Source organism: Hirundo rustica, chromosome 2, assembly GCF_015227805.2.
Source record: "Hirundo rustica isolate bHirRus1 chromosome 2, bHirRus1.pri.v3, whole genome shotgun sequence".
Lineage (NCBI taxonomy): Eukaryota > Metazoa > Chordata > Aves > Passeriformes > Hirundinidae > Hirundo > Hirundo rustica.
The window spans coordinates 4,914,013-4,929,569 of NC_053451.1; the positions used below are offsets into that span (position 1 = coordinate 4,914,013).

Below are 15,557 nucleotides of genomic sequence, written 5' to 3' on the forward strand. Positions count from 1 at the left end.
GCCCCGGGGCCAGCGGCCCCGCTCTCCTCCCTCCCTCTCTCCCTCCCGCCTGAGGGGAAGGGGCCGGGCCGCGCCGGACCCCGCGCCGCCCCCGCTACCTGCGGGCGGGGGCGGGCGCTGGGAAAGTTTGTCTCTGTGGTTGGCTGCGCCGCGCGGTGCGGCCGGTCGGGGCGGGCGGGCGGCTCCGTGCGCTCGCAGGGCAGCGAGCGGCCGGCCGAGGAGCGCTGCCGCCGCCGGTCCCCCCCGCGCCAGCCCAGCCTGAGCGCCCGCGGTCCCGCTCGCCTACGGAGAGGCGCCGCGCAGCCCCGCCAGCATGGGGCACCGCGGGGAGAGGGCGTCCTGCCTGCCTCTCCTCCTCCTCGTCCTGCTGCTGCTCGGTGAGCCCGGGGGTGCGCGGCCGGGGGCGGCGGGGAGGGCGGCCGGAGGGTGCTCGGCCACCTTGCCCGCAGGTAGCGCGGCGGGGCCGGGAGGGAGCGGCCCGCCGGGCCGTGCCCGCCTGGGGCTCGGCGGAGCCCGGCCGGGCGCTGCCCTCGGCGGGGCCGGGCTGTGCCGCCCGCCCCGCCCGCCGGGCTCTGCCGGGCTCTGCCGGCCCGCGGCCGCGGGCGGAATCGGCCGGCGCAGCCCCCCCGGGCCCCGCTGCTCCCTCCAGGGGATCGCTGCCGGGCATTTCCCCGAAACTTCAGGGGGCCTCCCCGCAGCGGGGGCTGGTCGCGGGGCGCTGCCCGGGGGCTCCCGCAGGCTCCGGGGTCCCGCGGCGCCCCGGCCGCGGAACGTGGCGGTGGAGCCGTAGTTGCTGGTAAAGGACCCGGTGCGTGGGCTGCGGTCGCGGTGAGGCGGGAGCGCTCTTTCGCTCTGAAACCTCACCTGGCGGAGGTGAAGCCGCTCGATGAGGCGGGGACCCTTCTACCTGTGCCCCGGGGGGCTGCGGGAGGGGCCCCGCACCCTGCTCGGGTTCGCCGGGCACACGGGCTGCCGGGGAAAACGGCGCTTCCACTGCGCCCTCCCCGCCGCGCTCCCGGGGTTTGCTGCCTCTGCCGGGAAGTTCTCCCGCTAGGAGATAGCGTGTAATTGTGTAGGTGATGGTTTACGCCGTGTTCAGGTAATTGTGTAGCTGTCGTTAGCGTGACATGTGGCATTGTTCCTTACTGGTGTCAGTGCCAGCCAGGCAGCGTGCGGGAATAAAGACAAGCAAGCGCTACACAAAAGGGTGGGCGGGGGGTTGTCCTGGGATTTGATTTTTTTTTAAAAAAATTTATTATTTCTTCTTCCTCCCTCCCTCCCCCCCCCCCCCCCCCCCCCCCCGTACTTGTAACCCTGTTAAAAAAGTAGCCGTGAATGTAAAAGTAGAGAACCAGAAGATTGCTCGGGTTAGACAGCTCTGTGCAGTAGTATTTAAGTGGCTTTGTGTTGGCTCTGGGCAGCCAGAAGGACCGTCAGGTGCTGGTGAGCAAGCATGTTCCACAAGTTACTCTACGCAGTTCATGATTTAGAACACTTGATTAATTGCAGGTCGTTAAGGAGCCTTTTCCAGATTTCAGGGGGAAGGAAGGAGTAACTAAACAGTGCCCCAGCCCAACACTGCCAACGCTCTTCTTTAAACAAAACTCTATTCACTGACTTAGTTTGTGCTTGTACTTTTGACTTTGCTGCTACTTTTTTTTTCTTTTCTCCTTAAATCTGCCAGAGCACTTTTCTCGTTGTTTGGCTATTGAATCTTTCATAGCCAGGTCTGCAGAGCTGAGAGTTGCAGTTGAAAAGTCAGGTTCCTAAACCTGGTCTTGTCCCAGTCTTTTTCCTGAGGCTGCTTGCAGGCTATTGGGGCAGAGGTTGTTCTGTCTGCAAGATCCTACCAGACAAAGTTGTCCACTGTGCTTTCTCTTACTTGCAGCTGACGTTAGTCATCTCGTTTATCTTTTCAGTGTAGGCATTTTGCCAGCTGGGGAAACAGTCAAGAGCTGGAGAGCTCACCTTCAGTGTTTTTGTTTAGAAACAGAAAGGGAATAAGATTTTTCGAGAGAATGGTTTAGTAGGACAAGCGGAAAATCAAGGCTCTCAGATGCTCAAGGTCATGCAGCAAAAAGTAAAAACTATTAAGGATGACGCACAACAGGAAAGTTGTTTCCTTCTTAATTCAAGATGAGATAATTGGAAGAACTTAAAGTGTGCAGAGATGTATGACCATTGTTCATGATGGGGTTTGTCTAGATATTCTGAGTTGTCTCTTGGGGATTTCTGGTGATTGGAATGGTGCTTTTAAAATTGGAAGTGTTTTTGTATGCAGAAAAATCTCCGAACGATAGTCTTATTTGTGGTGTGTGTTGTAAACTGGCTACCTTCTGATACCATTACTTGGTCACTTCTATGAAATGTTCCAAAGGTTAGGAGGTTTGGAAAGTAGTCATTCTCTCACGCTGGATGGGAGAAGTATTCTTCTGTGAACCATGCCTAGCAGCTCTTTAGTGGAGAGATGGGTTGGAGCTTTTGCTTCGTGTTGAGGAATTCTTATATGAGGGAGGTGGAGGGAAGGAACTGAACCTAGACAAGTTTGTCCCTTGTGAGTACTTAGACTTGGCTGTTTTCTTCACATATTTACAAAGTAATCCAGCAAAAGGATGCAAATGGCTAAAGTATTTGGCTGTGACAAATGAGAATGTTTTATCATCCTTTCTTTTTAATCCAGTACAGTTATAATCTCTGTTTGGTAAGGAGATTGTGGGACTCTGACAGTAAGGCTTGATCTAGTCTCTCTTTTCTTCCCTCCTCTGGTGTGGTTAGAACCTGAGAAAGGAGGGTACTGTGAGAGCATTTTGCTCTGTCTGTTTCATGTGTGATTTTTCTCTGCAGCCAATCTGCCTAATCAACCTATGAAATGTTCTCGAAACCAAAACATCTCTCCTAGGACAAGACAACCAAAACCCAAAACAAGTATCTGATTGTTACCAGGGCTCAGACAGTAAAGTAAACAATAAGCATTCCACCTCCTGGGTTTTTTTCCTGGTTCTTATTTGAGGTTCAAAGTAATAATTCCAGTGGCTATGAAAAAAAAAAAAAAAAAAAAAAAAAAAAGGTTTTTGTTAAATGCTGTGGGGCGTGAGGAGAACATGTACTCAGTAGATCCAGGGGGAAAACCACTGATAATGGGTTTCCCAGAGATGGCCTTTTTCTTACTCACCTTTTAGACCTGTGTGGCACTCACTGTCTGCTATGATGAAAGTCAGTTCCAGCATGCCAGAACCCCAGGAGCTGCGTGTTTAGATGAATGGAGTTGTTTCCTGCATCTTGCATCTGAAATAATTTCTGTTTCTTTTCCTCAGAAGCTACAACAATTAGTCATTTGAATCAAGGTTTAATTCATGCTCTGCAATAGAAGGCTTTTGGTAATTAGTGTAAGTTATTGTGATCGTGCACTTCAAGGAAAAACACGCTTTAATCTTTTCCTGCATTTGCAGCTAAAGTGGGAGCATTAGAAAACGGGAGAGCCTCAAGGTTTAGGGCAGGGAGGCAGTGTAAGGATGATTGCCTGCAGAGTGTTCAAGGTATGTTAGAGTGGAATCTGCTCCCTCTTCCCTTGCTGGCGCCTGCTTACCTGCGGGTGAGCCCAGGGCTGGCCCTGGTGGCCTTTGCCTGCCTGTTCTTGGAAGGAAGCAGGCTCAGATCCTCACTGGTGCTCAGAGAAGGCTTCCAGCTAGACCTGCCTATCTCCTGTGACTTAGGAGGTGGCAAAAGAGGCTCCCAAAGGGGAAATGCAGGCGGCTAAGGCACTAGAAGCACGTGTGAGCGTTGGAACTGGGTTGGTGAGGCGCTGAAGGGCAGGTGGTGTTGCTGAGGAGGAAGCGCTTTCCCTGTGGCTTTGTCATGCTGATGTATTTTCTTGGTGTGTAGGCTGCGGGAACATGTGGGAACCGAAGGGTGAGCAGTGTAGGGAGTGTTTGTTCCTTTACATCCTGTGTTCTTTAGGGTTGGCAGATGATACCGTAGTCACCTTCTCTGGCTCTCTTGCATCTTTGTAGGTGCCCGTCTGGGGCTGCTTTTTAGGGAGTCTAGGTGCTTTTTCTGAAATCCTTCGACCTTGTTCCCCAGGTTTTTTTGATGGCTGCATTTCAACATAGCAACAGCTTGCTCTCTTTAGGTAGCCTCTGTTGTATTTGGCTGTAATCCCTGAACTGAGGTATAAACCTGCCTGAACAAGATTTGAGGTGAGCAGAAGGGGTCATTTAAAAATGCAGCCACATGCTTGATTAGAGGGGAATGTTCTTAAGAAATTATATATATCCACCCGTCTAGTTATATAAACAAACATTCAGAGACATTTGAGATTTCAGCTTTCACATCTAATGTATTCATGGGTTGATTTGTTTCTGTGTGGTTGTTTCTTCTTGTTGTGGGTTGGGGTTTTTCATTCCCATCTCCCTAGTCCTTGTCAAACACTAACCTGCAAAACAGAAATGTATATTTTTTTTTTTTTTTTAGTAGGGAAATGGGTACATATCTGAATAAGGTATTTTTAGAAAGTGAGCATTTCAGTTGTCTGGTTTTAGATGCCTTTCAGTGGTATATTTTATGGCATGTGAAGTTGTGTGTTTTAGAAGGAAGGGAAAGGGGACACTGTCTGAAAACGTGAATTCTTTCGGATTATGTTTAGAAGTCGATTGAAAGTTAAGTTGGAAAGAACTTGGGGAAAACATTACTAACATGAGCTAGGTCAAAGTAGGGCTTATGTCAGTGTCTATAAAAGTCTCTAGCACTTTCAAAAGAAAGACATTAGATGGAGTATAAAGTCAGTCTGTATATTGTAATGCAAATAAAAATACCTGTTTAATATTTTTTTTTACTTTTATTGGAGATGTTACTAGCCCTCTTATATTTGTTCTGCTTTCTCAGATCTGTGATAGTAAGTGATAGTCTGTTTTATAGGGACCTGTGAAGTGAAACTGTCTAGGCATACCAATGCTTCTGTTTCTGTCCAAGAATAATAAGCAGTTTCTTGCATGACCCCAGTTTCTTACCTGCACAAGGTACCTCAAAACTGGATCGAGCAGGGGAGAAGGGAGAGACCGTGACATAATAAGCAGGTTTGAAGTTGTTAGAACTTCCTGTTCTAAAGAAGAAATGGGCTTGTATCAGGGAGATACTAGGTTTGCAACTTTTCCCTTTTTTTGGTCAGTTGATTTTCTAGAAAACCTCAAATTTCAGTTATCTTTCAAGACTCGAATATCTGCTGAGAAGAGGCTTTAAAAATAGTGAGAAACTTTTAATACACCTTGTCTTTTGCAAGGGACAAAGGTATAAGACCAGTTTCAGACCAAACTGCTTTTGGGTGAACTGACAAATAGCTGCTAAGGTGCCAAAAGTCTTGAATAATGTCTCTCCAGATGATCAGCATATGTAGAATACGATAAGAAGCAAGACAGAAATTAAAGAACTTAATGTTTCTTAGGTTTTTTGAGTTTCATATCAGAAGCTGGCTTATTCATATACATGTAAGATTTCATAATTGTAAAGCATAACTGATTTCTTCTTAGTGAAGTCCGAAACAGGAAAAAAGGATGGTCTTTTTTTCTTTTTTTTTCCCCCCTTCCTCATTCTTTCCAGAGCTGGAAGTGGCTTCAAAACTGGGTTTCCAGTGGAAACTAGTCAACTTTGACTATGGCATTCTGAGTTTAAAGGGAGTTAGGTAGAAGGTAGAACCAGTGTTGCTAAATGCCTTTTTTGAGTCTTGGAAGAGTTATAAAGCAATGTGGTGTAATGCTCGTAGGTCAGAGTCGACGTAATTGCCATGGGGACTGCTTGAAACTGGCACTGGAGTGTTGCACTTGGTGTTCCATTTCACTTGCCTTCCTCCTGGAGGAGGCAGGTTGTGGGAAAGAGAGGCTGAAGAAGCAGCTTGGGGAGCAGTATCTGTTGTATGCAGCAGTGGCAAAATTCTGCAGAAATATGAAGAATTGCTGAAGCAAGCCGAAGTATTTGACTAGTGATAATCTCCACGGCCAGATGGAATTTGCATGGATGCTCTGAAGGATCTGAACTGTTAGCTGAGCTATGGGAAGAAGAGGTAAGAAAGGCAGAGAATCCTGGACAGGATTTCCTTTAAAAAAGAATCTGAGGGTGGTTTTTAGAATTAATTGACTTGTGAACTTCAGGAATGAGAACTAATTAAAGACTGGAGCTCCCAGGCAATCTGTCACAGCTGCCAATAAGCAGGGCTGGCAGCAATGCCTGTAGTATATCTGCTTGTTACTGTTTGTTATGAGTGCCATCTCTTAAATTGTTTGTTATTCTGCAGGACTTCAGGCATTCATTTCTGGGCTGGATGTCTACCACGGGTTGATTTCCCCCCCCCCCCCCCCCCCCCCCCCCCCCCCCCCAGGAAATACTTTTCCCCTCATTCCCTCTTTCCTTAAAAAGCTCCAGTATTTCCAATAGTTACACTTGGGAAGGCAGCAGGGTGAGTTCTTTCTTTCCTTTTTGATTCTTGCAGGTTCTAGCTGTTTCTTCCTTGTCACACTTGGACCAATAATAATCTTAGCTGCCGAGTGTAGAGGTTCTAGCACAGCCATGGTTTAGAACAAGAACTGAAAATTTGTCTGGAGTGTTAACTCTGCATCAAGAATGTGACTTTTGCTGCTCTTAGGAAAATGTCCAAATTTGGCCACATTATAAGACTTGGAAAAGCATCAGTTTGTTACAGCTTAATAGGGAATTAGTCTCAGGTCCCTAGAGAAAACATTGTCATTGCTTGTAAGGTGTCAAAGGATTACAACTGCAGTTGGGGGTGGAGAAATGGAACCCTCCTTTTTACTCCATTTCAGAATTCTGTAAATGTGTGTGAAGGCCTTTTTTTCCCCCCTTCTGTTCTTTTTTTCTCTCCTTTTGCCAAAATGGCCAATGCTGGAATGATGTACTGGTCTGTGTGGATCACTGATCAGAGCTGCTGTGAGAATCTGCTGCTTGTAGCACACAAAGTGTATATATATATATATATCATCTTTCTTATGTGTAGCTTGGGAAAAAAAAAAATCAATGTAAACTTTGTGTTGCTTTTAACTTTTGTTCTCTGGCTTTGGTTCTTCTCTCGGGCTTTTTTCCCAGATATCCATCACCATTCTTCACACTGGCTGCAAAACAACTCCTGCTGCTGTAGCTGCTCTTATTCCACTCTTTCTGTTTAACAGGCTTGATTAGTCTGGACTTGCCTTTCTGCCTTTCTTAAAGACGTGGTTTAGCTGTGCTGCTCAGTGCTCGCTTCGTGACTGCAATTTGTGTGCTCTCATGCTTTTTGAGTCACTCTCTTCTTGCCGTATCAGTAGCCTCTGAAAAGGCTTTGGTTGGACCATTGCTGGGGGTCGCGTTGGTTAGCAAGAGTCCAGTTCCAACAAAAGCCGGCTCTGCTTAGGTTTGCCTGTCTTTAAAAGAATAGTTGCCAGTGTAAAGGACTTTGTTTCCGTGCATGTCCCACTGGTGGCTGCAAGTGCAGAGATTTAGCGCCGCGTTTCAGCGGGCCTTTGATGCAGCGTGGCTGTGGGGAATCTTTGAGCGGGCTGTAACGCATTGTTCTCCTACACGCATTAAAGTGATTGTTGCAAGAGAGGCGTCCGTGGGGACCTCTGCCAGCTCCTTATTGATGTGTGCAGTTTCATCTATTGACACGCTACCCTTCATTATTACACAGTGGATCCTGTGGCAGTGGAATTCGCTATTAAATCTGCCCCGCGAAAGAGAACTGGCTGAGGCTGCTTTAAAAGCAGTGTGACCCCTGCATTTGCAAAGAATAGCTTCTAAATATGAAACAGATGCTGAACTGATGGAGGATGCTTCTTAGATTTTCAGGGTACCAAACGTAGTCATTTTGAGCAAAAAAATCAGAATTTGCTTGATTTGCGGACGGCAATTTCAGTTCCAGTACCCATTTTTCCCCCTCAGAAATGCACGTCTAATCAGTACATGGATTTGTGCTTGAATGCAGCCAGTAACACTGAGGTGAAAATAGGCAATTATTTGTTAATGGAAACTGTTAGAATAAGCAGCAAGGTGTTAGTCTTTCTGTCTGCACTTTAATCCTCTTCCTAGAGGGTGGGAGAGGTGCTGTATCTTCCTTTTGCCTTTGCCACAGACTATTTTGTGCTTTCACAGCACCACCCATAATATTTACCCAGATAACATCCGCCTTCCCCCAAAAGAGATGTTATATTCTTTAGAAGCCCATCAGCATACTGTGTGTTGGGGAGGTGATGTCAGTGGATGTTGTGTGTCTGTGTAAAGAGCATTTATGGTGTTCTTGTTCCCATCCAGTTCACATGGATGTTTAAATTAATGCAGAGTTAGAATTGTATCGCATCAGCCTCCTTTCTGTTTGATCTCATGGCTTGGTCCTAGACAAGGCATGCTGTACCTTTGGGCAAACAGAGCTTAAGTGCTTGGAGGTGGCCTCATCAGTGAGAAAATAAAGAGCATGACAGCTTATTGGAGACAAAAATCACTCGGTGATTGGAGGTGGGAAGTGACACAAGGCTGGGTCTTCCCTGTCTTATCACAAAGCTGGGTTGAATGGTCACTAAAGCTATTGACTGAGCCCTGTCTGCAGGCAGCTCTATTGATAGGCACCTGTCAATAGTTGCAAAGCTGCTGACATCCCTAGGTCTGTGGGTTTATCTATTAAAAAAAAAAAAAATCGAGAAATAGCTTATATACCCAGGGGTCAGTGGGCACAGAAGTATGGCTGTTGCTTGAAATTAGAAGAGGGAGAAGGAAGGGGAGGAGAGAGAAGTGGAGCAGGCCATGCTTTCCACAGAGAAAGAGAAGTGGGGAGAATAGCTTGTTTAAAATGGAAAAATTAGTTAAAGGTATGTCTGCATGAGATGGTGGTGCTGGGGCAGTTATCACCACAAAACAGCCTTGGTAAAGAATCGCAGCTTTCTCAAAACTCTGCATTGGAATCTTGAAACACCCTGGTTTTCTAAGCAAAGTTTTCTGCTCACCACTCTCTGGTAAATGTAATATCTAATTGTAGACTCCTGCAGTGTTTCAAACAAGGAGTGAAGTGTGATGCCTGTGGCTGCAGGGTATGCTGTGGCATCCGAGTTGTTGCTGGTGTCTGCCTTTTAAGTCTGAAAGGGAGGGCTGAGGGGGAGGTTGCATAGAGTTACTGGGTGGGGATGTCCTTCCAAAATAGCTGAAGAACAAATGGGACTTCACATGGTACCCTTGTTCCTGCTTAGGACCAGAGGCCACAGGGCGTGTCCCTGTTCCAGACTCTGCCTTGTAAATCTCTAAAGATCGACAGAGATATACCAAAGCTACTTAGAAAGTATCTGTTACAGGTCATTTGAAGTATTTTTCACTGACCCTCCTCTTGATGTGAGCCGTCAGCTTTTAGTTTGTGTGATATAGAGGGATTTTTCTCTCTGCCTGATACTGTAGAGAGACACTTAAACCTCTGTGCATCTGAGCAAGGGTAGTAACCTACAAGTGGATGCAGGGGACACTTCTGTAATGAAACTTTTAGGATGGGTCCTTTCCTTGCTTTACCAATTCCTGCCCCAGGATAAGAAAGGAGTCCCTTTACCTGGACTTCGACAGAACATGCATTTGTCATCAAAGTAATGTGCTGGCTTTCTTCTGTTTTTTTTTTTTTTTTTTTTTTGGTTGCACTTCTGGTATTGGTGCATTGGGGTGAGAACATGCTTTGCATATGTGGGTTTGGCCCAAGTCCAGCGTGAGTTTTGCTCTCACATGAGTGAGTGGCAGTCTGGGCTCAGCACTAATCCTCCAGTGTTGGGGTTGCCTTGTTGCTGTGGGATCCTGATTGCGGTCCAAAGCGGGGCTTTGGTCAGGTGACTGTCATGAGTACACAGATGTTTCTTGGAATTTGAACTCTGCAGCTGAGGTTGGTTCCTCAGCGAGCCCAGAACACAGTTTATGGTACAAAACAGCCAGATGTGTGTTGGCTGTGGCTGACACATGCACAAGGAGGGACAGCCCTGTCTGCCCTGGTTTTGACTGTTCTGTTTGCATGGGTGAGTGAAGAACTTCGACCTTCGAGTTATTTGAATGCTTCTTGGCACTAGTTAACACCACCACTTCCTTCTGCACCTTCCCAGCAGCTGCTGTTTTCATATGCAGTAGAAACTTGAAAGGTGCATAAAGTGACAATTGTTTTCAATACATGAAGCCAAGGAGATTTTTTTTAACTTGTAATTAATGCCCTACCTTTAAGACCTCTGTATTGTCCTGGATGTGTCACCAGACACCAGAAATGGTCTGATGATTGTTTCTGTGTCTTTGCAAGATCTCTAAATTCCTCACAGGCAATTGCATGTACCCTTCTCCTGTAATTTCATATAAAACTTGCTCCTGGTACGTTTATCGTGTTTCAGACAGATCTTCAGTACTTCTTCAGAGGCAGTGATGTGTCTGGGTTTGGACACTCTCTGAAGATGTGCAAAGGGGAGATGTGCATGGCTTGCCTCTCTTCTTGTTCTGCTGTGGCACTTCTTAGAGATGCCTGGTTCATGCACTGAGAAGAACTTGGGTTGGTGGGAGCTTCAGGGGACCTGAGGGACTGCTTCAGCAGCCTCTGCCACAGGCGCCTGAGACTGTCTCCTAACCAGCCTGCCTGTACTGAGGAGGTTCTGCTTTTTCTTGGAAAAGATGGCATGTGTGCTTTGTACTGAAGTGAGTGAAGGGCAGTGAGTACCTGCTGGGAAACCTGAATAGCACTTGGGCAGAATTCTGCTCATCTGGTGGTATATATTGTTGGCATTCCTAGGAGAGCAGAATCTCTCTTGCCTTCTTTCAGAACATCTGTTTCTGTTCATGAAGTCATCTTTTGCCTGCCTTTTTTTTTCCATTTGAATCTACTTCTACCTAAATAGTCTTCTTTGCAGCATCAGAAGTGTGAATGACAGCAAGGATTTTGTCAGGTCATCTTGGGTGCTTATTTCTGCAGGAAAGTCACTGTGAGTAGATGCACTGGAGTGTACACTTGTGATGGGCAGAACTGTGAGAGGTTTTGGGATGTGAGCTGAGCTGTGTTCGAGCTCATTGAGGCAGAATGATAGCAAAGGTATAACAGTAGAGAGATTTTTTTCACTAGGATCTTGATGCTTGTTAAACTTTACAGAAGTTTCTTATTGTACCCGTTTCAGACAAAGGGCGTGAATGCCATCTCTTCTCACTGGAACAGCTGGTCTAATGAAAGATCTCTAAAGAATGTTGCATTATATTACTGTGGTTGCATAAATACTGGTACTCTGTTACACAGTTATTCTGTGACTTGTTGTAATTTCGATGATTTTTGCCACATGAATGCTGAATTATGCATTGCATGGAAGCTCCTGTCACAAGTCCCAAGGAGCAATAGAATTGGAGTTTAAAAGTGAATGAGTGTTAAAAATGAAATAGTTGGCAGAACATTCTTTGATTTTATGGTGGGGGTCATATAGTAATTCGGCTGTCCATTTCTGGATTTCCCCTCCTTAGCATCATCTACCTCTGATTGTTACAGAAATTTTTTATGTTGAGATAGAAACTGATTGGAATTAGGGTTATGAAGATGGTGAAGGGACTGGTGGGGAAGCCATACAAGGGCAGCTGAGGTCACTTGTTCTGTTCATCCTGGAGGAGATTGAGGGGAGACCTCATTGCAGTTCCAACTTCCTCATGATGGGAAAAGGAGGGGCAGGCACTGATCTCCTTTGGTGACCAGGGACAGGACCAGAGGGAATGGCCTGAAGGCGTCAGGGCAGGTTTAGGCTGGATATTGGGAAAAGGCTCTTCACCCAGAGGGTGGTTGGACTCTGAACAGGCTCTCCAGGGCAGTGGTCACAGCACCAGGCCTGACAGGGTTCAAGAAGCATTTGGACAACGCTCTCAGGCACATGGTGTGACTCTTGAGGTGCTCTGTGTGTGGCCACAGGAGTTGGACTTGGCGGTCCTCACGTGTCCCTTGCAACTTGGGATACTCTGCGATTCTGTGAATGTTTTTTCCTTGTCCTTTGATATTTCTGGCATTTAAGGATGAAATAGGGACAAACATTTAACTGACTGACATCCTGGCTTAGCAGGAGCTTGTGGAGTTAGATTGTTAAAGTCTGTTCTCTTCTCTTTTACTGAAAGAAACTAGGGAGCCTCATTTTAAGCTTTTCCTGCGGGATGTTTCTTGTAACCCCAGTACTGTCTGATGGCCTTAGTCTGACTGTGATAACTGCAACTGAACATTCAGCTCTTGTGCATTTTCATAAAAATACATAAATCCTGAAACAGTCCACAATAGTGACGTTAAATTTGTTATTGGCTTCTGGTATTGACATTCAAGGATGCAGCTTTTGCCTCTGCTGTTGTTTCAGGCTCTCTGCAGATAGCTTAGAGCCTTGGCTTACAATACTCTCTGGGTGGCTTTCACTCAAAGTTTGAGCTGCCCTGTATAAATGTGTATCCTTCCTGCAGAAAATAGGGTTCTGATTACTGAGTTCTGCTGCTTAAGAGATGCTTGTTTCAGTGATAACCAGTTGACTGACCCTGCCTGTGACTCTTCCCTAGCAGTCAGCTGTGTGCATACCTTTTCTTAAAGCAGGTATCAGCACGGAGTAAGAAGTGGTTTTGATGATTTACAGCACCATGCCCAAGAGCTTTCTTTTCCCAGAGAATTTGTAATCTGAATAATGTGATGTGAGTACGGCTTTGTTAGATTTGTAAACTCACATAATGATTAGAAGGGAAGAATACATCTGCCAGGTGGATTAATGAAGATGGTTCTTTTCATCAGTAGAGAGATTTTTTCAATAGGATCTCAGAGAATTCTGGGAGAACTCAATGATTGTACTGAGCAATTGTAGGTGATGGACAGGTAGTGAATTTCTTGCATTGAACTGCTAAGAGATGAAAGTGAGCTAGTGTGAACAGGGTAGGCAGAAATATGAATACCTTAAAACTGCCCAGGAAAGATAATTATTCAAATATTAAACTTTTTTTTTTTTTTTTTAAACAAAATTCTCTTTGGTAAAGAGGATATCCTTTTACAATAAAGGCAAAGAATTCTGCTTTTCCGTCCAAGGACAGACTGGGCTTCTGTACTTTAAGACTTCCTGGCAATCCCATGTCCAAGACTCGTTTATTCCTTGTGAAAGGAATAAAGATCTTGAAATAATCTGTGTTTTGTCTGGGAAAAGGCAAAACTTGATCTAGTTGTGTGCTTTGTGCCCTGCATTTTGACTCCATGTAGGCTTAGACTATAAAACTACAAACAGTGGAGACATTTGTAGGGTGCTCTTGCATTCTGTTAAAGGCAGGTGCTCTACTGCTTGAATTCTTTGAATCATCATAATTTGGTGTTGTGGATTTGAACAGGTTTAAGCTCCTGGGAAATGCTCTTCAGATTAATAAATCTCTAAAAACCTGTTCTTTTTTTCTGAAAAGTGGGGAGGCAGGAGGTGAGAGCAAAGTTGTATAGTAAACTAGAGCCCTGTAAATTCTGTGTGTACCTTCTACTTAGATCTTCACTAGCGGCAGGAGTGCCTTTTAGGCACTTTGTTATTTTCTTGTAACGGTAGTAATACTGATTGCTCTCTAATAATAAACAAATTTTCTGTAGGATATTGGTACTGTTAACATGACTTATGACTGCCATTCCAGCAAGATAGAACCCTAGCTGGTTATGTGGTGTAGTAAAATGAAAATTGAGCAGGGCGTATAAGTAGTACTTAGAAACTTTAAAATGTGAATTTATAAACAGTGAAGAAATTAAAAGGGAAATAAACAGTTTTGTTGTATTTATTTATGAAAGGCTTGTCAGTCTTATTGTTATGTATTGCTGACATTGGATATGGCTAGGTGCAGGCCTGGGAGGAGAGTACTTTATTTTTAAACCATCCATTGAGGAATCTGAGTACATGTACACCGTGCTTCTTTCTGAACGTTAATGAAGGCATAACTCCTTTTGCCCAAGGGGGCTTAGATGTAGCACTGACTTTTTAAACAATGCTATCTTTTCAGATGTTATCATGAAGTATGTGAGCAAGGAGAACTTCTTGGTGCTGCATAGAATTCAGTTTCTTACTTGCTTATCTTTTTTTTTTTTTTTTTTTTTTTTTTTTTTTTTTTTTTTTTGCTTGTTGGTTTTGGATTTTTGGCTTTTTTTTTTTTTTTTTAAATTTTTTTGGCTAATGTTTGTGAGATCAGGCTTTCAGTTCATTTTTTTTTACAGCCTGAGTTAAGGGCTTAGGTACCAAATGAATACCTCTCCAGTTCAGGCTGGTGTGGTAGAAATATGTCACATTTCGGTTTTCTTTCTGTTTCGTTATGTATGGGTCTGTGTTTTGTGCTTGCATTTGGAGGGATACGTCAGTTCACATGGCCTCTAGAGCTAAGGCTGGTGAACAGGTCTCTTTGTCTTGGGATGGCTTCCAGGATGTGTTCTGACACCGGGTTCATGGCTTGCTCTGCTCGTGGGACAGGAGTGTTTCATGCTCTGGTTTTCTGGGCCCGCTCAGAAGTACCTCTGGGGAATATTGGCTCTCTGTGCAGTGAGTACATCCTTTGTTACCCGAGGGCTGTTTGCCCTCAAGTGAAGGGGACAATTCAGGGAGATGCTCACTAGAAGTCCCAAAGGTGCTTAAAAGCTGCTACTTTTGGGGCAGGCTCTTCCCTCATGCTTTAAAAGCACGGACTGCTAATTCCAGTGTACGTGGCCAAATCCATCTAGAGCTCTCCAGGTGAGTTTTAGCACCCTTGACTTTCTAAATCGGTGGCGTACTTTCCCCTTCCGTTCTCACGGTGTTAGACAGCTGCTGTGTTTGCGCTAGACGGAATTTCAATTGATACTAAAATTTTGTTTGCACCCACACAGGGGTTGGTGGAAACTTCTGAGACTTAGGCAGCACTGCACTGTTGCTCCTGTAACGTGTACCTGAGGCGTTGTCTGTAGCTGTCGTGCTACAAGTGTGCGCCAGTGCATGATCCACAAAATGGTGGGCATGCTGCCCATTGGGATGTGCAGTCTTTTGTTCTGCTGAGCAATGTACTGTGGGACATAACTGTTCTTTCCAACGCAGCAAATGTGAGGATGCCTGGGGTGCATGCAATCTGCTGTCTGTTTCGATGTAAGCTGATTATAAGTGTTAGTTACCGAGTAATTTCAGCATATCCCAAGTTTCACCCAAATATTAGCAGCTACTTATTTTGTGCGTAGGTTGTCTTGTTAAATAGTGTAACCTAGAATAGTTCTGCTTGGAGACTGGAGCAGAAAAGAAACAATTAAGCATTTTCCCTCTGGGTGTCTTTCAAAAATCGTGTTCTCCTCCTCCTGCTATTTTAATGTCATGTTGGTTCTCTACCCGCCTTTCACTCTTGTTTCATGCTCAAAAGGATTCTCTCACTTCTGATTTTGGAGTTACTTGAAAATTCTGTGTTCTGTCATTCCTTTTTTTGTCTGTTCTCACTGCTGGGCCCAGCCTAGTCACCAGCCTGGTCCCCACTGCAGAGTAGCAGTGGTAAAAGTGTAATGCCTCCAAGCTCCTACTTCCTGAGGCTGTGGGAGAGAGGGGAAGGCTAACACCAAAGAT

At 45.4% G+C, this 15,557-nt stretch overlaps 1 protein-coding gene across 1 annotated transcript in view; it reads left to right on the forward strand.

Moving 5' to 3' along the window:
- Positions 1-243: 243 nt before the first annotated feature.
- Positions 244-15,557, forward strand: part of PTGFRN (prostaglandin F2 receptor inhibitor) — a 65,666-nt gene continuing 50,352 nt past the window's right edge. The window contains exon 1 of the mRNA XM_040056121.2: positions 244-377. Within this exon, the coding sequence (XP_039912055.1) occupies positions 314-377 (64 nt within the window). The 5' untranslated portion in view covers positions 244-313. The remainder of the gene's footprint in view (positions 378-15,557) is intronic.